Source organism: Rhinopithecus roxellana, chromosome 16 (genome assembly GCF_007565055.1).
Source record: "Rhinopithecus roxellana isolate Shanxi Qingling chromosome 16, ASM756505v1, whole genome shotgun sequence".
NCBI lineage: Eukaryota > Metazoa > Chordata > Mammalia > Primates > Cercopithecidae > Rhinopithecus > Rhinopithecus roxellana.
The window spans coordinates 72,924,038-72,949,539 of record NC_044564.1 but is presented as its reverse complement, the minus strand read 5'-3'; the positions used below and the strand labels follow the sequence as shown (position 1 = coordinate 72,949,539).

Genomic DNA, 25,502 nt, shown 5'->3' with positions numbered 1-25,502 from the left:
GATGTAAAGAAAGGATGTGAGGGATGAGGGAGGCCAATTACTCCTCACCCAGGTACTGGAAAATAAAGAATGGACACAGAACACTACTGATCAGTAGGAGATCTGGAAAGGATGGGATCAATTGAATTTGATTGGATGGGGGTGCTTAATGATGACTCCCCAATTTTAAAACCAAGTGGCTAGAAAAATGGTGGTCTTTCTGTGGGAAATAACACAATGATTTAGGAAGAGAGATAGTGTGCTTATTTTAAATAGGTTGAATTGGAAGACGTTCCTATTCAAAAGATAGTCCAAATGATAGGACTTTCATGAGGAAATATCCAAAAGCTATTCATAGGCCAGAGATAGTGTTCATAAAAGAAGAAAGGGCTGAAAATAATAGTCAAAAGTTGTCCACATGGAGATAAAGCCATGTGTGGTTGTCTGTGCTGAGAGATAACATGGTGACAAATAGATGGTGACTAAGGGAAGACTTTTGAGGAAATTCAGCAGGAGAAGAAGACCCATCCAGAGAGACAGAAAGGACATAAGGCAAGAGACGCAGAATATGTAGAACTTCAGGGGTAAATGAAAGACAGGCAGAATTGGTAAAATGCAGCAGACCTGTCAGTGAGCATGTGGATGCAGGGGCTGTGTTTGGTGATAAAGGATCAATTCTTCTGGGCAGGCTTTCCACCTTCTCCCTCCTGCCCCACTCCAGGCCATCTGGGTCTTTACTTTCTCTCTTGTTGCCTAACCTGAGCAGAGACAACACTGATAATGGGTTAGCCACCAGTTTACCCTTTGGATCAAATGTTCTCTAAAAGCAAGGACTGTGGGGCCTCATCCCGCAAGGTGATACAGGATGGGAATTTGGGGAAAAATAAACATAATCCCTGATGGAGCAGTGTCAGGAGAGTCAAACTGTAAGGTATTATGGAACAGGAAGATGGTAGGAAATGAAAGAAGCACTTGATTATAGAAGGCAGGCAGGGAATTATGAGAAGATTCCATTGAGAGAGAAACAGAAAGAATAAAATGTTTAATTATATGGTAAGAGAGAGTTGTCTATGTCCCTAAACTGCAGTGAAAGCCAATGGAAAGGAGGAGATGATGATGCAGGAAGAGGCAATGTCTAACTACTGATGGAGTGATTCTGAGAAGGGACTGGTAAACACAAGGGTGGGGTTAACCTCTGACTGACGGCAGGGTATGAGAGAAGATGCAGAGAAATGTAGAGGTGAGAGGTAGGCATACTGAATGGAATGGACTATGAAAAAAGGAAGCCATGGCCTAATGGGAAACAAACAAGAAATCCCCCCAACCTTGAAGTTCTGATACTGCCATTTTATCAGTTGTGTGACCTGTGGTAAGTGACTTAACATTTTTTAAATGCCTCAACTTCCCTTTTGGTAAAAATGGGAGCGCTAACTTCCAACTCCAAAACCAGGTGCCATTGTCCCACTTACTTGCAAGTGCCCTCTTAGATGTTTCTCTGTTTTTGTTTTAACGTTTCCTTTTCTGGGCAGAGGAGCTGGAAGATGGGCTGGATCTTATTAGCAAAGCAGGAGGTTGGGTCATCTGAGTACGGAGACAGTGATGCCATAAGCCTGAGAGATCACGAAGAGGTTTTAGTAGTGCTGGGCATAGGTTAGAGAAATTAACACAACGTGAATAAAGATTTGCAGGCACCAGTGAGGACCCAAGGGAGATTAGAGGGCAGGGAGGCCTGATAGAAGAGGAATCAGGCCCCTAGCTGAAGAAGTTTTGGGGAGGTGTGCTACAAACTTCGTTTTATTTTTATTTATTTTTGAGACAGGGTCTCGCTCTGTCACCCAGGCTGGAGTGTAGTCGCCCGATCTTGGCTCATTGCAGCCTCTACCTCCCAGGCTCAAGCGATCCTCCCACCTCAGCCTCCGGAGTAGCTGGGACCACAGGCCCACGTCACCATGCCCGAATAATTTTTATATATTTAGTAGAGACGCGTTTTCGCTATGTTGCCCAGGCTGGTCTCGAACTCCTGGGCTCAAGCGATCTTCCCGCCTCGGCCTCCCAAAGTGCTGGGATTACAGGCATTAGCCACCGCGCCCGGAACAAGCTTCGTGTCTGAACCTGACTCACAGGTGGGCGTTGAGCGGAGGCCACCCTGGAATCCACACATCTCGGGAGGCTTGTGGATGGGCTTCAGCGAGTTCGGAGGCCCCGGAAATCGCCCAGATGCATTAATTTCCACAAGGCTTGAAACGGGTTCTCAACACAACGATTAGGAACCTGTAATTAGAGCTTGGTAAGCCCTCCGGGAACGCAAGCCGCCTCCCAGCCTTTCGCCCTGACGCGCTCTAGCAGTGCTGCAGAAACTTCAGGAACTTCGTTTTCATCTCTTCCCCGACGCACGACCTCGGGCTTTTTCTTTTTGTAAACTGCTGAGTGTGGAGAGGCCCCGCCCTTCCGCGCCCAGCCGCAGGGCCGCCCCTGCCTCCTCCCCGGTGCTCCTTCCCGGACGGCGCTGGAAGTCCTGGCGGCGGCGGCCCATGGGGCCCTTGGCGCTGCCCGCCTGGCTGCAGCCCAGGTAGGGCGCTCGGCCGAATCCCGAGGGGAGGGGGCCTGGGTGGAAGGCCTGGGGGCGGGAGCTCCCCTCTGCGGCGGGCGGGCGGGCGGCACCGACCAGGAAGGCACAGCGCTACCGTGCCCAGGCACCCCTTGGAGCTCGTGCAGGTATTTGCTTACTTACCCCTCTTGACCACCCTAGGAAGCAGGCTCTGTTATTTTCTCCATTTTACAGATGAAGAAATGGGAAGGACAGGCTGCATGGCTACCCCTGCCCTTGTGAGCCCTCTGCCAGTACTTCCCTCCCTCACCAGGGGCCCTTCTCTTGACTTTCTCAGATGCAGAGTTGCGGGGTGATTTTTAGATCTAACAGCGGTGGAAACACTTATCACAAGTATGGATTTCAGGGCCCTGTTGCGGGGGGGAACAGATTCAGTCATATAGCAGTAGGGCTTGGGGGGGTGTATATGTTTAACCCACAGACCAGGTGATCCTGATACAAGCTGAAGGAGGATTTCCTCTTCCCAAACTCTTTAGCAGTTCCTGCCTTATGGGGGATGTCCCCAGATAAAATCATTCTGTCTCCCAGCTTATTTTCCTTGTTTCTCGGAGGTTTTACATCTCCAAGGAGGAGTAAATCTTGACCACACTGGCAGGGCCACTCCCGTCACTCTTCTGAACACCCAGGGAACATTTCAAACAGTGCTTTTTCCTAACTCCCTCAAACCATGTATCTGTCAATCTTCTCTTAGTCATCTCCCCAGCAACTCACAACACATTGTTAAACCCAACTTGACTTCCCTTTTCTGGTATGAGCAACTAAATTGCTTTCTATGTGTATCTGATGAAGGAAACTATCTACCCTTGCAAAATATTAATAGGCAGTGGCAAGATGTTAATACTAACCCCAGTCACATAATGTGTTCAAAAGTCAGGTGTGTCCAGTTACTGAATTATCCAACATTTGGATTGCTCCCATCCCTACCCGCCTTCAGAACTAAAACACTTGTGTCTCAAGTTTCACACTTAGCAAGCTGAGCTACTGGAACACATAGTGACACGTCAACCCCTCTGCACACATGGATTTTTTGTTGTTGTTTAATTTTTTATTTATTTTTGAGACAGAGTCTTGCTCTGTTGCCCAGGCTGGAGTGCAGTGGCACTATCTCAGCTCACTGCAGCTTCTGCCTCCCGGGTTCAAGTGATTGTCTTGCCTCAGCCTCCTGAGTAGCTAGGTAAGCTGGGATTACAGGCATATGCCACCACATCCTGCTTTTCTCTTTTTTTATTTTTATAGATATGAGTTTTTGCCACGTTGGCCAGGCTGGTCTTGAACTTCTGGCCTCAAGTGATCCAACCCGCCTTGGCCTGCCAAAGTGTTGGGATTACATGTGTGAGCCACTGCACCCAGCTGGTTTTTTTTTTTTTTTTTTTTTTTAAAGAATATTCAAAGCCGCCTTCGCAGTGGTTTCTTTTATTCCTTGGTGAGCAGCAAGGTTAGAACTTTATCAAAGATGAAAGCAGATTTTGAAAAAGCACTATATTTGGTTTTAAGCAAACTCACTCTACAGATGGTCCATGACTCACATTTTTTTAAAATTTGTGATGGTGTGAAAATGATACGTATTCATTAGAAACCGTACTTCAAATTTTGATTTTTAATCTTTCCCCAGGCTAGCGATGTGAGGGTATGATACTCTTTCATGATGCTGGGCCGCAGCATTGGGCCACAGCTCCCGGTTGGCCGCATGATCAGGAAGGTAAACAAGCAGTACTCCACAGTGCACTGTGTTGCCAGATGATTCCGCCCAATTGTAAGCTAATGTAGGTGTTCTGAGCAAGTTTAAGGTAGACTAGGCTGAGCTGTGATGTTCTGTAGGTCAGCTGTATTACATGCATTTTCAACTTATGATATTTTCAGTTTACAATCTTTTCAGCTGATGGGATGTATCAGGACGTAACTTCATCGTAAGTGAAGAAGCATCTGTACTTACTTTAGCAGGTAGTGTAGGCTATGGCTCCCTTCAAAATCTGATATGTACTTGGGGATAACCCGATAAAGGACTGATATGGAACAGTTTTCTTTTGCTTTCTCAGGTTGGCCAGTACATTAAAGGACATGTGTACAGTGATGAAAGGATGATTATAAAAGAAGTGTTTAATGGTATTTTCCTGTATTTCTAGGTATAGGAAGAATGCCTATCTTTTCATCTATTACTTAATCCAGTTCTGTGGCCACTCTTGGATATTTACAAATATGACAGTCAGATTCTTTTCATTTGGAAAAGGTAAAACTCCAAAACAGTTTTTTTATTTTTAACTTTTAATCCTTGTTTTCGCCTCATCCTGCTTAAATTTCTATACATCTCAACCTAATATCCTTCTCTAAAATTTTTATTTTTCAGCAACCATGTTTATTGCAAAACCTTCTTGGAGAAGGGGGAAGGTGGGATATGTAAGGGAAAGGGATTTGGCTTCCCTCTGAGTAGGCAGTTTGCCTGAAAACAGAGATGGATGGCACTGGGGTGGCATCATTTCATTGTTCCTTTTCCATTCTGCACCAAACCTTAGCAGATTTCTTGTGTTTTGAGGAAATCTCAGCATAACATTTTATGCAGAGAAATCAGGAATGAATCAAATTCTTCCAGTGTTTGTATTATTCCCCAGGTTTGAGGTAACTGGAGACTACTAGTAAGTGAAATACAAATTTTATGTTCCCCAGGCCTCTATTTGGTCCCTTGAAGAAGTTATATGTAAATGACACACACTGTAGATGGCTAACCACTTACATAGTAGTCAGCATTAATGGTTCAAGTCATAAACTTCCTCTAGTTTCCTGAAAAGTGAAGTCACTGTTGGGTGACTAAATGACTATCAAAATAACATTCTTTTCATGTTCCATCCGCACATGGGTAAGTGTCATCACAGTTTACAACTGTTGAGTGACTTGACAATCTAAGCAACTGCTGGCTTCAGCTAAAAACAAATGTTTAGAATGTAGCTGGGAAAAGTCATGCTGTGCTCATCATTTCAGATGTGTGTATCATAAGAAGTTATTCTACTTGCAAGGTCCCATAGCTATTTTATGTTACTTTTTCTTACTGAAAATCTACAGATATATTCTCACCTTTGTTAAGGCCCTCCAAAGATATAACCTAAAGCTTGAGTTTCAACTACAAATGTTGAGAGTTTTCAAGCAGAGGAAAACACAGGTGATGGGAAAACTTCTTTTATATTTTTATTAAAAAGCCATCACTTCTTGCCCTTTGAGGTTTGCTGAGGCAGCGTAGGCATATTACATGTCATTTGCAACACAAGCCATGGACTCTCTTACGCTGCCTCGCCTTTCCAGTGAGAAAAGTTGCCTTAGCGAGTATTTCTTTTTCTTTTCTTTTCTTTTCTTTTTTTTTTTTTTTTTTGAGATGGAGTTTCCCTCTTGTCCAGCCTGGAGTGCAATGGTATGATGTCACCTCACTACAACCTCTGTCTCCCAGGTTCAAGTAATTCTCCTGCTTCAGCTTCCTGAGTAGCTGGGATTACAGGTGCCTGCCACCATGCCCGGCTAATTTTTGTATTTTCAGTAGACATGGGGTTTCACCACGTTAGCCAGGCTGAACTCCTGACCTCAGGTGATCCACCCACCTCGGGCTCCCAGAGTGCTGGGATTATGGGTGTGAGCCACCGTGCCTGGCTCGGCACATTTCTTTCTCAATTATTACCCTGCCATTATAATTGTAGAAGCTACTTATTATTAAAGAAACACAACTGATTCATTCAGGAGACAGACTGAAAACAACCAAGTGTGGATTCAGTACAATTTTTGAATCAATGTATACATTACGTAAGTAGCTCAACAGAAACCTGAAACCCTGAACATGTTATACCTGCTACCTTCTTCCTTCACAGAGCTGTGTAATTCCTAGTGCTCTGGTACAGCGAATGCAGAGCAGTGGATAAGAGCATGGACTGTGTGCTTCGGGAACCATCTCTGAAATGGGGATGATGATAATAGTGTCCATCTCGTGGGGCTGCTGAGAAGAGAAATCCTTAGTGCTCAATAAATTATTGTGTGAATTACCACTGGGCAGTAAAGAGAGCAAAATCTTCCCTACGAGTTTCTAAACATGGCAGGATTTCATTTTAAAACTTAAAGCAACACATTTATCCTATGTAGAGGAACATTTGTTTCCCTTCCATTTCAGCTCCCTCTAAGTGCACAGCATTTCATTTGAACCCTCTGCAATGCAGACCCCAAACGTCCTGATCGGAGGCCCAAGTTCCAGTGTTTAACAAAATCCAGAAAAGCACTAACCAAATATGTATAGAAACAAAATCCTAGATACATATGTTATTTGATATCATGGCATTATTAGTGTCATTTCCATAAAGTTTCTCTGAAATCATATTTTTTCTCATTTTTGTCATTTCCTTGTCAGTGGAGGAGCTGTGAGCACAGTGTCTTTAACAAGTTTGCTTCTATCTACACTTGAGGTGGTCTAGATTCTAGGAGGTTACTCTTATGTGGGAATTGCTTTATAATCTTAGAAGTGGGGAATAAATGCTACATGTACGTTTGCCCATGAAATCCTTCTCAAGTTTCTACTTCTTTTGTAACAGAAGCAATTAAAATACACTACAGTATGGGGTGCTTTTTTGGTGTGCATTGTATTCTTAATAATTTAGTAGCTACTTAAGGAATTTTTCACATATACAATGAAAAAGGAAGTGAATACTCTCCATTTGATTTCAAAGTGCTGCATAAATTTGGGTTATAATCCAGTTTTTACTTACTATATCTGCATTTTTAACCCATGGGACACAGATTCAATGGTTGACACTTTTTATGCTATTGGACTTGTGATGCGACTTTGCCAGTCCGTTTCTCTCCTGGAATTGCTGCACATATATGTTGGCATTGAGTCAAACCATCTTCTCCCAAGGTTTTTGCAGGTAGGTTTGAATCACATTATTATTATAGAATCTGTTTCATATTTACATTTTTTCTATGTACAGCTTCTCCTGACTTTTTGGCAGTTAGAAAGCCAACCCTTGTCTTAGGTCACTGATAAGGACAATTAATTTCATGGAAGGACAACCTTATTCTAAAACTGCACAATTAGAACAACCAGTTGGAAACATTCAGGGCAGTGATGCTTGCTGATCTTGCAGCACTGCATTGGTCCTATCCTGGCAGGAGATTTCATAGCCACTTGCTACTCTCACTATATCACTGCCTGGGGTAGTAGAAGACAATGATAAGGCATAGGATTGGAGACTTGGGTTTGAGGCCTGGCTTTTCTGCTTACCACTATGGGATCATACCACCCACAACCATTGGGCTGTTGAGGTAAAGGACACCACAAATAATACCTGGCAAAGAGTAGATGATTAAAAAACAAAAAGCTTCCTTCATCTACATCCAGAGAATAGAGTACTCCTAGGCCATACTTGCTCATTCCCTCTTTTTTACTAAACATCAATGGAAAGGGGAGATCATTTGTGTTTATCTAATACAGCATCTAAGCATAGACTTGGGGAACACACAGACCTGGATTCAAATCCCAGTTCTACTTTGCACTAGTTGTATACCTTTAAACAAGTCATTTAATCATTCTGAACTTCATTTTCTCATGTGATATGAAAATAACATGTATCTTATGAAGTAACTGAGAAAATGGGTAAGTTCCTGGCACTTAGTTAAGAATACAATACTTGGTAGCTGTTACTACTATTTTCTTAACTATTCTTTGTTCCCTCTTCCATGCCTCTAGCCCTAGATTACCATGTTCTTTGTAAAGGCAGGTTGAAGGAAGACGGGAAATTTACTAGTAGTGACTCCATGTAGAAAATCATTGCTGGATAAAGGCAAATAAAAATAAAGATTTTCTGTAGATTTTATATAGTTCATACAGTTGTCCCTTTCTTGTGGGACGGTAAAGGTTAGGCAACTATAAGAACATGAGTTTAAAGTCTACAGAAATAGGTATCTACATGAGTATAATTTTAGGATCCTCAACATAAATTTGAAAAATTGATAATTTTGACAATTTCACATTGTAAAACTAATTAAAATATGTCAGAATTCTATTGTGTTGCCAGCACCTAGCAAAGTGCTTAGAATGTAAATGTATACTTTAAATTTTTGTTAAAGAGTGGCATAGATCTTTTTATTAAAATTTGTCTAAAATATCATGAAAGTTTAAAAGATATAAATAGTATAATCCTAAGGAGCCTTTTAACAACTGAGCATTACAAGTTTATGGAATATTTTAAATTTTACTTATTAAATAAGAGTAGGGAAATAGTATCCGTTAGGATAAAGACATTTAAAATGTTGAAATATCAAATGTAAAATAAAAATTAGGGTAATGGTGCATAAACTAATAACATAGTAGTCAGTTAACTAGCTAAGACCTAGATGGAATTCCCTTTAACATAGTTCCTTACAAAATCAACGGGGATACAGATCTGTCTCAACAGCAACATAGTATCTGGGAGCATGATTTATTGGTGTTTATTACTTATTTACAATGTGGTGTACCTCGAAACAAACAAAATACATATAGTACCAGCATCCCATAATGCTAATCTTGGGATTAGCATAAAATTAACAACTAACATTAAATAAAAGTTGTATTCTATCATCTGGAATGATTTTGCTTGGAGTATGACTAAATTCATCTAAAATCTCAGTTATGTTTTCTATTGGTATTTTTTTTAAAGGACTTTTTACCCTTTTAGGCTAAGTGGCTACTACTAGTTTCATGGTAAACATTTTCAAAATTAAGAGTAGTGTTATTTTAGTTATTGCCAGTGTACAGAATGCACCTAGAGGGAATAGATAATTTTGTAAGGAAGAAAACTCACTGAGCAGCTTGAATGTGCCTAGAAAATGTGCACATATGTACTTTACAAAATTAGGCTTGTTTAGTAATAGAAATTATTATATAACTTAGAAATCTGATTTCTTGGAGTTCCAGGAATTCCACAATATACACCTGATTTTAATCACTGCTAATTAAAACTTTAAGGGCTTATAGAAATATAACTGTAACCAAAGAACCAAATCTTGGTTTGGCAATTTAAACATAGTGACAAATATACATTGACACCTTTTATTCAAAGGCGAGTTTGCAAAGTCTGATGTTAGCAGAGTGCAAATGATTTTTAAGTCTTCAGTTACTGGGAGAGATAAGTCAGAGATCACTGGGTTAGGGAAGAAAATTATTCTCATCCTGAGTATTATCAATTTTTGTTGTGGTTGTTTGGCTTCCTCTTTTTATCTCTTTTGAGATTTTATTTGGCCCCTATTTCTTTTATTAATTTATCATCCTTTTTGTGGTTCCCACAATGGAAATGGTGTTGGATAAAGGTTCAGAAACATGCCATTGTTTCCAAAGTTTCATTTTCTACCTCCTTCTTGTATTAGAGTTATGCAGACAATTAGAATTCCCTCATTATGGGATGGCACTGAGGCCTCTGCTTTAAAATAATGAAACAAAACTCTCAGATTGTGTAATCATTCTTGGTTTTCCTGTTTCCCCATTTTTAAATGAAGAAACTGTAGTTAAGAGAGTGGCTGCTTTTAAGTAAGCTGAAAAACCATGTCTATACAGTTGTCATGTGATTTTGATATTACCATCAAGAGATTGTTAAGTGGGCCGGGCGCAGTGGCTCAAGCCTGTAATCCCAGCACTTTGGGAGGCCGAGGCAGTCGGATCATGGGGTCAAGAGATTGAGATCATCCTGGCTGACATGGTGAAATCCCATCTCTACTAAAAATACAAAAAATATTAGCTGGACATGGTGGTGCGTGCCTGTAATCCCAGCTACTGGGGAGGCTGAGGCAGGAGAATGGCTTGAACCCTGGAGGCGGAAGTTGCAGTGAGCCGAGATCGTGTCACTGCACTCCAGCCTGGGCGACAGAGCAAGACTCCGTCTCAAAAAAAAGGAGATTGTTAAGTGACAACTGAATTATTCTTGGGGGGAACTAGTCCTCCAAAATATCTAGAGAAATAATTCCAACCAACAGTAGGAACTGATTACCTAGTTGAGCAATTAGCATTACAGGTATCAAGTAGTGGTGGTGTGTCCACAGGAGATAGGTTTGTTTTTATACTGTGTTTCTGTTTCTTGTGCTTTTGTTTCCTGTGCATTTATTTTTTTATTTTTTTTATTATGCCTTAAGTTCTAGGGTACATGTGTACAATGTGCAGTTTTGTTACATATGTATACATGTGCCATGTTGGTGTGCTGCATCCATTAACTCGTCATTTACATTAGGTATATCTCCTAATGCTATTCCTCCCCCCTCCCCCCACCCCACGACAGGCCCCAGTGTATGATGTTCCCCATCCTGTGTTCAAGTGTTCTCATTGTTCAATTCCCACCTATGAGTGAGAACATGTGGTGTTCGGTTTTCTATCCTTGCAATAGTTTGCTTAGAATGAGGGTTTACAACTTCATCCATGTCCCTACAAAGGACATGAACTCATCCTTTTTTATGGATGTATAGTATTCCATGGTGTATATGTGCCACATTTTCTTAATCCAGTCTGTCATTGATGGGCATTTGGGTTGGTTCCAAGTCTTTGCTATCGTGAATAGTGCCTCAACAAACATACGTGTGCATGTGTCTTTATAGCAGCATGATTTATAATCCTTTGGGTATATACCCAGTAATGGGATTGCTGGGTCAAGTGGTATTTCTAGTTCTAGATCCTTGAGGAATCACCACACTGTCTTCCACAATGGTTGAACTAGTTTACAGTCCCACCAGCAGTGTAGAAGTGTTTCTATTTCTCCACATCCTCTCCAGCACCTGTTGTTTCCTGACTTTAATGATCGCCATTCTAACTGGTGTGAGATGGTATCTCATTGTGGTTTTGATTTGCATTTTTCTGATGGCCAGTGATGATGAGCATTTTTTCATATGTCTTTTGGCTGCATAAATGTGTTCTTTTGAGAAGTGTCCATTCATATCCTTCACCCACTTTTCGATGGGGTTTTTTTCTTGTAAATTTGTTCTTTGTAGATTCTAGATATTAGCCCTTTGTCAGGTGCGTAGATTGTAAAAATTTTCTCCCATTCTGTAGGTTGCCTGTTCACTCTGATAGAAGTTTCTTTTGCTGTAGAGAAGCTCTTTAGTTTAATTAGATCGCATTTGTCAATTTTGGCTTTTGTTGCCATTGCTTTTGGTGTTTTAGTCATGAAGTCCTTGCCCACGCCTGAGTGGTATTGCCTAGGTGTTCTTCTAGGATTTTTTATGGTTTTACGTGTAACATTTGAGTCTTTAATCCATCTTGAATTAATTTTTGTTTAAGGTGTAAGGAAGGGATCCAGTTTCAGCTTTCTACATATGGCTAGCCAGTTTACCCAGCACCATTTATTAAATAGGGAATCCTTTCCCAATTTCTTGTTTTTGTCAGGCTTATCAAGGATCAGATGGTTGTAGATGTGTGATATTATTTCTGAGGGCTCTGTTCTGTTCCATTGGTCTATATCTCTGTTTTGGTACCAACCATGCTGTTTTGGTTACTGTAGCCTTGTAGTATAGTTTGAAGTCAGGTAGCATGATGCCTCCAGCTTTGTTCTTTTGGCTTAGGATTGTCTTGATAATGCGGGCTCTTTTTTTGGTTCCATGTAAACTTTAAAGTAGTTTTTTCCAATTCTGTGAAGAAAGTCATTGGTAGCTTGATGGTGATGGCATTGAATCTATAAATTACCTTGGGCAGTATGGCCATTTTCACGATATTGATTCTTCCTATCCATGAGCATGGAATGTTCTTTCATTTGTTTGTGTCCCCTTTTATTTCACTGAGCAGTGGTTTGTAGTTCTCCTTGAAGAGGTCCTTTACATCCCTTGTAAGTTGGATTCCTAGGTATTTTTTCTCTTTGAAGCAATTGTGAATGGGATTTCACTCATGATTTGGCTCTGTTTGTCTGTTATTGGTGTATAGGAATGCTTGTGATTTTTGCACATTGATTTTGTATCCTGAGACTTTGCTGAAGTTGCTTATCAGCTTAAGGAGATTTTGGGCTGAGACAATGGGGTTTTCTAGATATACAATCAGGTCATCTGCAAACAGGGACAATTTGACTTCCTCTTTTCCTAATTGAATGCCCTTTATTTCTTTCTCCTGCCTGATTGCCGTGGCCAGAACTTCCAACACTATGTTGAATAGGAGTGGTGAGAGAGGGCATCCCTGTCTTGTGCCAGTTTTCACAGGGAATGCTTCCAGTTTTTGCCCATTCAGTATGATATTGGCTGTGCGTTTGTCATAAATAGCTCTTATTATTTTGAGATACGTCCCATCAATATCTAGCTTATGGAGAGTTTTTAGCATGAAGGGCTGTTGAATTTTGTCAATGGCCTTTTCTGCATCTATTGAGATAATCATGTGGTTTTTGTCTTTGGTTCTGTTTATATGATTACATTTATTGATTTGCGTATGTTGAACCAGCCTTGCATCCCAGGGATGAAGCCCACTTGATCGTGGTGGATAAGCTTTTTGATGTGCTGCTGGATTCGGTTTGCCCTGTGCATTTTCAAATGTTTTACATCCACATCTTTATTTTGACACCTAGCGAAAAACCGTTATGAATTTCTAAAATTACATACGAAAGGAAAGGAAAAAAACGATTGACCAAAAGACAATAATCATTTAACTGACATATATTTTATTTTTTTATACACTTAGGGAAAAAGGGCAGAACCATAGTGTAGCTATTTATAGACTTCCAATTTTTGAAATAATTACACGACAATAAAAATCATAAGAAAATATAGTAAACTTTGATACTTTTACTTTTTAAAATGGAAATATTAAAATGGTCCAAAAGAAGCATAAAGGAAATGATAATATAAATGAAAACTAGGTATCTCCCTTTTCCAATCCCCTCCTCCCAAATGAGCTTGCATACTTTATTAGCTTAGTAAAAAATATTGAATTGGAAAAGTAGTTGATTTCAGTAAATTTAATCAAAACAACTTGACTTTTATAGTACAGAATCACTGTCAACCCTGAAATGTTGATTTTGAGGGGCTTTGTTCAGTTTGCTTTTACAGAAGCCTGAGAAGGAGATTTTTATTTATACTGCTTTAGGATGTTTCAACTCAAGAAGAGGGGAAAATAGCCAACACTAACCTTTGTGTCATAACATTAGACTGATATCCCCTATAGGAAACCCTTAATAGATTACTCCATCACTTTTTGAGAAATGCTTTAAATGCAAATATTTCATTTATAATTGAATTAAAATGATTCAATACACATCCTTCCCTCTGTGTCATAATAAACACTCCTGCAGTATTAATTTTACATATTTTTACTCAATTTTTAAAATTTCTTAACCAAAACAGTAAAAACGAATACTCCTAAATTATTGTGCTTACAGAGATTCCATTTATGAGCCCAAATCACATAAACTGTTTCTGTATTTGCCAGTAACACTTCTATTCCTGATCAGGGCAAGTAGGGATCTGTTTGTCAAAAATCCCTCTAAAGATTTCACAGTCACATACTCTTAAGAGAACAAATATGAAGGAATTCCCAAAGGGAAGGAAGTATCTTAAACCCTTTTAGGCAAAAAGCCAGGTTTTACCCTAATTTCTTTTTAGCTGTGAAGCAGGTGCTTATTTGTGTTGCTAGACTAAATAATCTGACTTTCCTTTAAAATCACATAGATTTTTCTCACCAATTTTGAGCTTGGAATAGGCTTATATTGTTAGAGAAGAAACTACCAAAGATAGTGTTGAGTTGTAACATTCTCCAAATTTGGAAGCCTCCTGAGAGTGAATTACATGTCCCATTCACTCTGTAGGTAAGATTTTAGATTTTTCCTTTGTTTTTCACATTTGATCCATGTAGTTCTTCAGTGTGATAAGTACAAAGCTATATTCCTAGCATAATTTTACAGATGCTGAGATTGAATTTTTTAAATTCACAGTCATTATCTACATAGAAAAATGTTTTCCTGTAAATACACTGTAAATCACTACATTAAAGTATATTTAAATATTCATTTTCCTAATCATAGCTTACATTTATTTGGGCTTTTATGTGTGTCAAACACTCTTCTTAGTTCTTTACATGTATTAACTTATTTAATCTTTACAACAACCTTTTCCTGTATATAATAATTACTATGTAACAATAGATGGTAATTATTATCTCTACTATAATTACTTAACACAGAAGTAAATTATGCAAGGTCACATAGGTTTTGAATATTATAGCAGACATTTAAGCTATTTGGCTCTTGAGCTCTCAACTATTATGCTACATTTGTTTAGTGTTTCACCAAGTATAATGTAAATACTATGAAGGCAGGGGCTTGGTCTTGTTCACAGCTGTATCCCCTTGGACCCAGAACAGTGCACTCAATAATTATCTATTGAATGATGAATAAATAAAGAAACAAATACAATGATTTAAATGCATTTGTCTTACAGAAGAATGTAATTGGTAGTTTTTGAATATATAAAGATAGATTTCTGAAGTTCTCAGAAAAGTTCAGAGGATTGAGAGTTTAGATTTTCATTTTAGTAAAATAGTAGTCTTTGAGACTAAAACTAATTTTAAGATTCTCGAAATTTTCCCTGTAGTTGAAGTATCATTTTACCCTCCCATAGCTTATAAATCAAGTACTACCTGCCATTTGTAAAGTAACAACTTAGTTTCAATTATTGCTCAACCTGGAGTTTAGGATTCCCAAATAGAACTTCAAAATGCCCAGCATTTTTATTATATAGTTATCACACTTTTGAGTAGATGACATTATCACCATGTTTAATTTAACCCAAGTTGTAGGATATTTACTATACGTTTTACTCTACCTATTTGAGTTGTACTAAATGAGACCATTCTCTAGTAATTAGTCATATTTTCATAGGATTTGTTAAAAATTACAAAGGGCTAAATTCTTCCAAGTGTCAAGCTCTAAATAACTGGCCAAATGGTCATATTAAAGAAGACTGATAAATTTTAAAAGCCTTTTCTTCAAAATTGTTTTGGTGTTAAGAAAATCAAGGAGGCTCTTGTTTTAAGGCTTAATTTTTAAGGAGATGCTTTTTGAAAGAATAGGCGATAACCTGGATACTAGGTGATGGAGTAACTCATATCAAGTAACAATGGTGAAAGAGTCTTAGTATTTCAGGAATTTGAAGTCGTATTGTCTAGATGTTGATTCCAGACTTGTAAGTAAGTCACTTTCAGTTGGTAAAATGCATGTCTTTTGTAAATCGCATATAACAATAATAGCACCTACTTCTTAGGGTCATTATGGAGATAAAGTGAGATGGTGTATATTTGGAACCTGGCACAAAGTAAACAATAAAAGCTTTATTTCAATTTAAGAACATCTCTGCCTAAATTTCCCCATTGTATTGCCATTGAATGGTCAAGTTAGAGTTAAATAACCATCAGATGATTTGTTAACTAATTACATTGACACTGAATATAGAAGGAGTCTTCACTTGTGTGTGTATGTGTGTTGTGGTTTGGTTTGGGGAGCCATCCTGTTGCTGCTTTCTGTGCAGCTGGGATTTTATTGCTACCTTGCCACAGTGAAGTGATGATTTTCAACAGGGTGAGTTTCATCATGCAGCTCCAGTCTCTCCCTTTTAGGAGATTTTCCCCTCTGTCCTCCTCAATTAAGGGGTGACCTGACATCACGGGTAGCTTACAACTCTGGAAACCAGGAGACTTCGGAGATATACATATATATATATATATATGTTTCCAGGTCTGTTCCCATATTCCTTATTTCTAAAAAGGTGGGGCTGGGCTAGTATCAAAATGTTTTATTTAGAGGAGACCCTAGAGATTATCTTATTGAGAGGTGTCTAAGATTTTCCAGTAGTCAGCCATGTAATTAGAAATCTGTATTTTATTCATGTATCCATTCATGTATGTGTATCTCCTGAGATTTCTAGCAAAAACTAGAAGGTTTTCCTAATTACCAAGCATTGATCAAATATAAGAGAGGTAGAGCCTAAGAACTTGTTTGCTGCTATGATTGTGTATCTGAAGGCTGAGAGGTGTCATGACATCAAGGTTGGATTGTTCAGTAATTATAATTGCAGTTCAGTAGAATTTATTATAGAAACTAAATCAATAGAGTATTATATTGTAAAGAAAGAATGAAAAAAGAAAAACAGCTATGTAGATAGCTTCCATAGTTTGACTAAGGTTTGAATCATATCTAATTCCCCTTAGCCAAGCATAGACCCTCTTGACTCACCACTGTAGTCATGTCATAAACATGCTGATATAGCTTATACACGTGGATTTCTGATCATGTGGCGCTGTTGGCAAATCTTGGATTTCTGTGCACTAGGTGATTTTCCAGGACTAGCAGCCTATAAATGCTAAGTCACAGGTTATCCCAGTCTTTTCTTCTTGATCCACTTTAAAAATAAAGAAAAATATAAATCATTCCCCTCTTTTCTTTACTGCGAATTTGACTCTTCAATCTTAAGTATATTTTCCTTTGACCATTAAGAGCAAGTAAAACATTCTATTAAAGACACACAAAATACAGAATGTACAGGATATATTAATATAATGTAAGAAGGCACTTTATATTTAGGTTGGGAAAAAGGAATGTATTTTTTTATTTTTTGAGGCTAGTAATTGGGGCAAAGCCAAAAATGTGTGAAGTCTCGATGATCTGTAAATGCTGACTTGGAATATATTGAATTCTTTTCATTTTCCACTAGCTTATAAGGGTTCGGATTATATTACTCCCCTACTGAAAAAAAAAAAAGCTACAATAGTTTCTCTATTGGATGGAATTGAAATTTCTCAGCCTGTCATTCAAAACCCTTCACAACCCAGCTCCGAACATGTTTTCAATTTCATCTCCTTTTATTCCCTTGTATGCACCCTCCCCTCTAGCACCCCAGTGGTTCACATTACTCCCCTGGGCACCCTACATTTTCACACCTATGCCTCTTTGCTCAGGCTACTGCCTTTGCATAGGATGCCCTCTCTCATATCCAGTCTACCTGACAAACTCTTATTCATTTTTCAAGATCCAACTTGGATGAAAAGAAATGTAGCCTGTCTTCATTAATCTCTTTGCATTGTTTCTCTAGGCAGAAAGTATCTTGCTCACCTGTGCTCCCATATCTAGCACACACTGTGCTATTGTTCAGTTCTCCCACCACTGCTACCCTCTCTGGAGCAAAGACTGTGTTTTCATTTTGGCATCTGACACACAGTGGACACTCAATAAAGCCTTGTCAAAGTGAATAGAAACAACACATGCATGTGGCAAGAAGAAAGGAAATATCCTGATTCACATAAAATATGTCATTTTTTCATTCATTATATATTATTTGTAAAATATAGACAAACAAATGAGGAACTGAAATTCAGCCATAACCCTACTCTCTCGGAGAGAGGCATTATTAACAATTTAGTATACATATTTCCAGCTAAAGTATACTTTTGAAAGGAGATCTGGTTTTTAAAATTAGAAAATTACCTACATAGCCTAACAGATGATCCTAATTTCCGAATTTGCTGTTTCTTTGTTAGCTCACAGAGAGAATAATCATCCTTTTTGTGGTGATCACCAGTCAAGAGGAAGTCCAAGGGAAATATGTGGTGTGTGTTTTATTCATCTTTTGGAATCTATTGGATATGGTTAGGTAAGAAGGTAAAATAATGTCTTAAAACAAGGCTAAATTGCTTTCTGCAGTGAAACCAGTACTAGCTGCTTACATTTGGTTACTCGGTACGAGGGAGGAAAACATATTCCCTTTTCCAATTATTTTATCTTGATATGGAAATGTATTTTTAGTGTTCTCCATAATGGGCATATCAAAAATAATGAAAACCTACCATGGTATTACAACAGTAAATCAGCACATTCAGGTTTCTGCAGAAGGCTTGGCATAAAACCAACTTGGAATAACCCTCAGCTGTTTCCTAACGAAGGCATTCCTCACAGTTGCTTTAGTACAGTTGCTTTAATAAGCAAAGCAGGTCTTTTATTATATCACCAGAATTTACAGTTAGTTTCTGTGCATTCAAAAATCTTTTAAATATAGGGCTTCTCAGGAAGAAAATGCACTCCCACATTCATTTACAATTCCAGTGGGTTCAAATGACTAACTTAAGTCCTTTTACTGCTAATTCTAAAACTTTGCAGTGAGATGTGCCTAGTCTTACCTCTACAAGTGGTGGTGTAAAACAGTCCCCTTTGCTCAGTGAGTGCATACACCTCACTCTGGGGAGGTGTCCTAACTGCTAGGTCAGCTTTCACAAATGAGAATTGTCCCTCCCACTTGAGAGATCTGGATTTGGATAGGTAACACAAGAGCCCTAGTTTGTTTTTTAGCCAAGGGTATGTAATTTTTTAATTATATTTTCAATAACTTAACTGGATTAAAATATGTTTAAATAATAAGTTGAGTCCTAGAGTGAATCAGAATGAAATCTTTTGTTGAAGTAAAATGAATTTAATTATGTATATAAATTAGTAATTTCTCATTTTTGAATTGATAGTTTAGTGGACTTGGGGCAAACTTCATGGACTTTTGTAGCCCATAACTTCTATTCATGAGATAGTGGAACATCATTTGGGATTGAAGCTTTCTAGTATGTTACTCTTGGGTATGCTTACTCTTTCAATCTCAGAGAAGCTCAATAAATACATTGAAGAACAAAACGTTTGCACTGAAAGAAGTAGCATGCTGTCATAGGAAGACTTTTGAACATGAAGGTAGAAGATCTCTCTGGATGAAACCCACCTCCACTACTCACTTGCTAAGTGATGTTAGGCAAATCACTTAACCTTTCTTATTTTAATAACAACTTTATTGAGATATAATTTATATACTATAAAGTTCACCCTTTTAAAATATAAAATTTGTGAGTTTTAGTATATCCAAAGAGATGTGCAATCACTACTATCCTAGAACATTTTTATCATCCGTAAAAGAAACCTCATACCCAGTAGCAGTATGAGGAGGGAGTAGCAGTATGAGGAGTACCCACTCCCTTCTTCCCCCAGCCCCTGGAAACCACACATATGCTGTCTCTATGGATTGCCTATCCTAGAAATTTCATATAAATGGAATCATTCAATCTGTGGCCTTTTGTAACAGGCTTCTTTTACCTGGCATAATGTTTTCAAGGTTCCTTTGTGTTGTGGCATGTGTCAGTACTTCATTGCTTTTTGGGCTGAGTAATATTCTATTGCATTGATTTACTACTTTCGGTGTATCTAGTTATCAGTTGGTGGACATTTGGGTGGTTTCTACTGTTTGGCCATGAGGAATACTGCCATGAACATCCATATACAAGCTTTTGTGTGCACATATTTTCATTTCCCTTATACCTAGGAGTGAAATTCCAAGGCACCTAACTTTTAGAAACTTTTATTTTCCTCTGTAAAATGGGGGTAAACATATCTTCCCACTCTACCCTATAATTATTTTTCCTAAAGAAATGAGCAAGAAATTTCCTCAGCCTGAAAAAAGCATCTATGAAAAATTCATACTAACATGATAGTTAATGATGAAAGACTGATGCCTTCCTCCTAACATGCAGGAACAAGACAAGGGCATCCACACTTGCCACTTATATTCATCATTGTGCTGGAAGTTCTATCCCTGGCAATAAGACAGAACAGAAAACAAACAAAATGGTATAAAAGGCATGTAGGCTGGAAAGCAACAAGTAAAACTATCTCTATTGGCAGATGATATCTTACTGATAAAAAATTATCCATATGTAAAAATGAATTATTTTTTATACATTTGCAATTAACTACCACAAAATCAAATCAAGAATACAATTCTGTTTATAGCAGCATCAAAAAGAATAAAGTACTGAGAAATAAACTTAACAAAAGATGCACAGAATTTATACATTGTTGAGAAAGCATTGTTGAAAAAATTAAATATCTAAATAAATGAAAGGACATCCCACATGACTTGAAAACTTAATATTGTTCAGATGGCAGTATTCCCCAAATTGATCTGCAGATTCAGTGTAATCCCTATTAGAACCCAGATAACTTCATTGCAGAAACTGAGAAGATGATCCTAAAACTCATATTTAAATTCAAGGAACTCAGAATAGCCAAAACAATCTTAGAAGAATATAGGTGAAGGACTCACTCTTTCCCATTTCAAAACTTACTACAAAGCAATAACTAAGTGTGGTATTGTGTAAGGATAAATCACGGAATAAAATCGATAGTCTAAAGATAAACTCTCACACATTTTTGGTCAATTAATTTTTGACAACAATGCCAAGACCATTCGATGGGGAAAGAATAGTCTTTTTTAACAAATGGTTCTGGGACAACTGGATATACACACACAAAAAATGAAGTTACCACTCACATATAAGTGGAAAAACTATGAGACTCTTTGAAAAAAATATAGGAGTAAATCTTGATTACTGGATTTGGCGGTGGATTATAAGATATGATACCAGAAACACAACAAAAGAAAAAAAGATAAATTGGACCTCATCATAAGTGGCTTTTTTTTTTTTTTTTTTTTTTTTTGAGATGGAGTCTTGCTCTCTCACCCAGGCTGGAGTCCAGTGGCGCAATCTCAGCTCACCACAACCTCTGCCTCCTGGATTCAAGTGATGCTCCTGCCTCAGCCTCCTGAGTAGCTGGGATTACAGGCACCTGCCACCATGCCCGGTTAATTTTTATATCTTTAGTGTAGATGGGGTTTCGCCATGTTGGCCAGGCTGGTCTTGAACCCTGGACCTCAGGTCATCTGCCCGGCTTGGCCTCCCAAAGTGCTGGGATTACAGGAGTGAGCTACCACAGCTGGCCAAAAGTGGCTTTTAAACATGAAAAGATGCTTACCTACTCTTCTAATATGAGGGGAAAAAGATGAGATACCATTTTTCACTTTGATTGGTAAAGATCAAAAAGCTTGATTATATGCTATGTTCAGTGAGGTCCTCCACTGCTGGTATATATTTTATGTAGTAAATATGCACATAGATATGTAAATGCAAAAACATTTCTGAAAGAATACCTAAGAAACTGACATTGGCTATTGTCTCTGAGGGGCGGAATTCAGGTCCTGGATTGAGAGAGATTTACTCTTTCCCCATTCATGTTTTCAAGGTTGTTTGGGTGGTTTTGTCATATGTATTTATTGTCTGTCTATATCAGTAGTTCTCAAAGTGTGGTCCTTAGACCAGTGGCATCAGCATCACCTGGAACTTGTTAATACAAAGTCTGGGGTGTACCACAGTTCCACTGGATCAGAAACTTTGGAGTAGGGTCCAGCAATTTGTTTTAACATGCCATCTAGGTGATTCTGATATATGCTTAAGCCTAATAACCAGTGTCCTATTCAAAGAAATAAAACACAGTGTAGACTACTTAATCTATTACATCACAGTGGTAGGCTTAAAGCTCCCTACTATACCCAAATCAGCTCCCAAGGCCAGTTCTTTAATTGATCACATAGATAGTACACCTGCAGAAGCAGAATTGCCAAATAAAGATTTGGAAGTCACATTTTATTTTTAAATGAATTCCTGAGCTATTTACAAGTATGTCTGTCATTAAACAACCTAGCTGCTTCGTGCAAAAAATGGGCTTGGCTTTTTAATGAAATTGAAGTCACTAATCAAGGAAATTTGTTACTGTATTTTTCTGAGGAGGGAGTAACACTTACTTGCTCTGTTTAGCTTTATAATTATTCATGATCTAGCCCATGAGACAAGCCAGATTGACATGGTCCCTTTCCCCCATTTAAAAAAAATCTCTTGCTTAAATTATAGGAAATAAAATACATAATTTGCACACTTTCCAGTTGTATCTCTGTATTTAATTACACAGTACAGTCATTCTATTTCCCAGGTATTAGCAGAAAATGATGTTTATGAGCTTTTCATCTCCTTTCAGGTACACTTATAGCATGTTATCAGTCATAGGAATATCCTATGCTGTCTTGACATGGCTCAGTCAAACACTATGGATGCCAATTTATCCTTTGTGTGTTCTCGCTGAAGGTAAGAAAAGAGTGACTTGCTGTATTGCTTACTGACAAAAGCCATCTAGTTATAATGGTTCACTAAAGTTTTTGATGATTAAATTACTATTTTTGCGAATGCTTAGCTCACTCAATGTATCTTTCCTGGGATATTTCCCTTGATGCAAAGAGGCAAAGTTGAAGAGGGAAGCAGCTCTGCACAGTAGACAAAATACTGGACAGAAAGCAACGGCATCTGAGTCCTTCCCTTCATTAACTCACTGTATGAATTTTGGGTAACTCATTTAACCTCTCAGAGTCTTTTTACTCACCAAAAAGAGGTTAACATTTAGAGAGTCTATGATTTTTAACTTTTAATGCACAGAAATTCAGTTCCCTCTGGTGAGACTCTTTCCCACTTACCATTTACCATGTATTCTACCCCGTCTCAGCAACTAGTTAACTCTACCTTGAGATTAATCATCATTTTCTGAGGGAGGCATTCCCTAACTTCCTCAACTGAGTTCCCCTGGGTACAGCATCATGAATCTTTTTATAATAGGGGCCCCCAACCCGGTCTATGATCCCGGTCTGTGGCCCATTAAGAACCAGGCCGCATAGCAGGAGGTGAGCAGTGGGCTAGCAGGTGAAGCTTCATCTGTATTTATGACCACTCACCATTGCCCACATTATCGCCTGAGCTCTACCTCCTGTCAGATCAGTGGAGGCATCAGATTCTTATCGGAGCACAAACCCTATTGTGAACTGTGCATGGGGATCTGGGTTGCACGCTCCTTATGAGAATCTAATGCCTGATGATCTTTCACTGTCTCCCATCACCCCCAGATGAGACCATCTAGTTGCAGGAAAATAAGCTCAGGGCTCCCACTGATTCTACATTATGGTGAGTTGTATAATTATTTTGTTATTTATTACAATGTAATAATAATACAAATAAAGTACACAATAAATGTCGTGTGCTTGAACCATACTGAAATCATCCTTCTTCCTCCGATCTGTGGAAAAATTGTCTTCCACAAAACCAGTACCTGGTGCCAAAAAGGTTGGGGGCTGCTGTCTTATAGGGCTTATCTCAGCATAATTACACATTGGTATGATTCTTTGATTAATGTCCATTTCCTTGACTAGACTCTAAGCTCCGTGGGGGTAAAAGGATGTCTGTGTCTTGTTTCTTTGCTTCCTTCCTTCCTCTTATGCACTAGTATATATGCTCAATAAACACAGAATGAATTATTGAATATAATATGAGTAGGCTAATTATATAGCCTAAATATAAACCTAAAACTTAAGATCAAATCATTCAGATCATCAGTTTGCAGAGTTTGAGGATATTTGGAGGACATATGGTTTCTTCTGCAATGGATCTGGTAGACTGGTAAGGAGCATTCTGTAAGACATGATTAAAGTTTTGAAAATTGAAGGCATAAAATAAGAAAGCATGTTAAGGTAACTAAGGGAAAAACATAAGGACATAGATTTAACATAAAATGATGACATTGACAAAGTATAATAACAAAAGCCAGTTATAAAACAAAAACATGTATTTTCTATCTACTGATGAGCAGATAAAAAGAGCTTAAGTTATTGTAAATCATGTTAGAATTTCTAAATTTGTTTTGATTCAAAAGGAAGAATTATTAATTTTGGAATAGACTATGCCAAATGGATCTAGAGAATAATTGTCTTGAAATCCACAAAAAAACCCTGATTGTCCATTCTTTAAGAATCAAACCACCTCTCATTGAAATATCATGTACATATCTTTATTATATAATAGTACTGTAGAGAATATAGAAAGGAAATGGGGAGTTATTGATCAAAGGGTACAAAGTTTGTTAGAAGGAATACATTTTTGAGATCTAATGCACAGCAGGGTGACTGTACTTAATAATGTATATTTCAAAATAGCTAAGAGTAAATTTCAAATCTCACCACAAAGAAATGAGTGAGGTGATGGATATGTTAATTAGCTTGATTTAATCATTCCACATTGTACACATACATCAAAACATCACATTGTGCTTCATATATGTATATAATTATGATTTGCCAGTTAAAAGTTAATCACATTTAAAAGAATATATAAAATAATAAGGTAGAAATATAACTAATCCCTTCCTAGGAATAAAGGATGGATAAATGTATAGGAAACTTTTGCATTCTTGTTATTCCATAATTTGAATCCTTTTCCTTTCTAGGAAAGCCATGTTCTTATATGGTTGCCATACAACCCTTATTCTTTTATTCACTTCATAAACTTATTCTTGCAATTACAAAATAAGGTATATGCAGAAAATAGTCTAGAGATATATATGACAAAAATGTCAATAATGATTAACTCTGGGTGGTGGAATACAGGTAATTGTAATTTTATCTTTATATGTTTCTGTACGTCAGATGTCCCAAAGTATAAAACTGCACAGTTAAATAAACCTATTAAACTTTTGACAACTTTACTAATTTTTAATGACTATAATTTCCCATCTGACAAATATAAGATAAAAACAAAGCTTATGTAAATAACCAGATCAACTAATTATGCTGATAAAATGCTAGAGACATAGGTGCAGCCTGTGTTAACCTTAAACTGTATGTTTGGTGTCAGTGGCAGATCCTATAATGATGCTACTCATACCTCCACTCGGCTGTAACAGTTGTGAACTCCTGCCTTTTCTTCATCTTTCTCTTTTAAAAAACCTTTTATGTAGGGATAATTTTGACCCATAAGAATTGCAACAATAGTACACCATTCCCATGTACCCTTCACCCAGCTTACCCTAATGATAACATCTTACATAATGTTAGCATATTACCATTTCATTCCATGAAATGTTACCAAAAATATTTATACATGGGATACAATGTTACCGAACTTTCATCATTTTTTACCTGATACCAGCTCCCTCCCTCAAAATAATTTAGGCCAGCATTTCTCATAGAGTTCTTCAAAATACTTATTAAGTACAACTGGTGGTTAAGGAGGAAG

The 25,502-nt window shown here is 37.9% G+C and overlaps 1 protein-coding gene across 6 annotated transcripts in view; it reads left to right on the top strand.

Annotated features, from left to right (window-relative positions):
• The first annotated feature begins 492 nt into the window (after positions 1-492).
• HACD4 (3-hydroxyacyl-CoA dehydratase 4) overlaps positions 493-25,502 on the top strand; it is a 30,344-nt gene continuing 5,334 nt past the window's right edge. Inside the window, exons 1-6 of one of the 6 annotated variants that reach the window (XM_030919670.1) lie at positions 1,990-2,548; positions 2,865-2,920; positions 4,711-4,814; positions 7,349-7,476; positions 18,072-18,184; positions 22,429-22,535. In XM_030919670.1, coding sequence (XP_030775530.1) covers positions 2,865-2,920; positions 4,711-4,814; positions 7,349-7,476; positions 18,072-18,184; positions 22,429-22,535 — 508 coding nt within the window. In that variant the 5' untranslated portion in view covers positions 1,990-2,548. Of the gene's footprint in view, positions 564-1,131; positions 1,349-1,988; positions 2,695-2,761; positions 2,921-4,710; positions 4,815-7,348; positions 7,477-18,071; positions 18,185-22,428; positions 22,536-25,502 lie in introns of those variants that run through there. The other 5 variants (XM_030919669.1, XM_030919674.1, XM_030919668.1 and 2 more) reach the window with 5 other exon arrangements.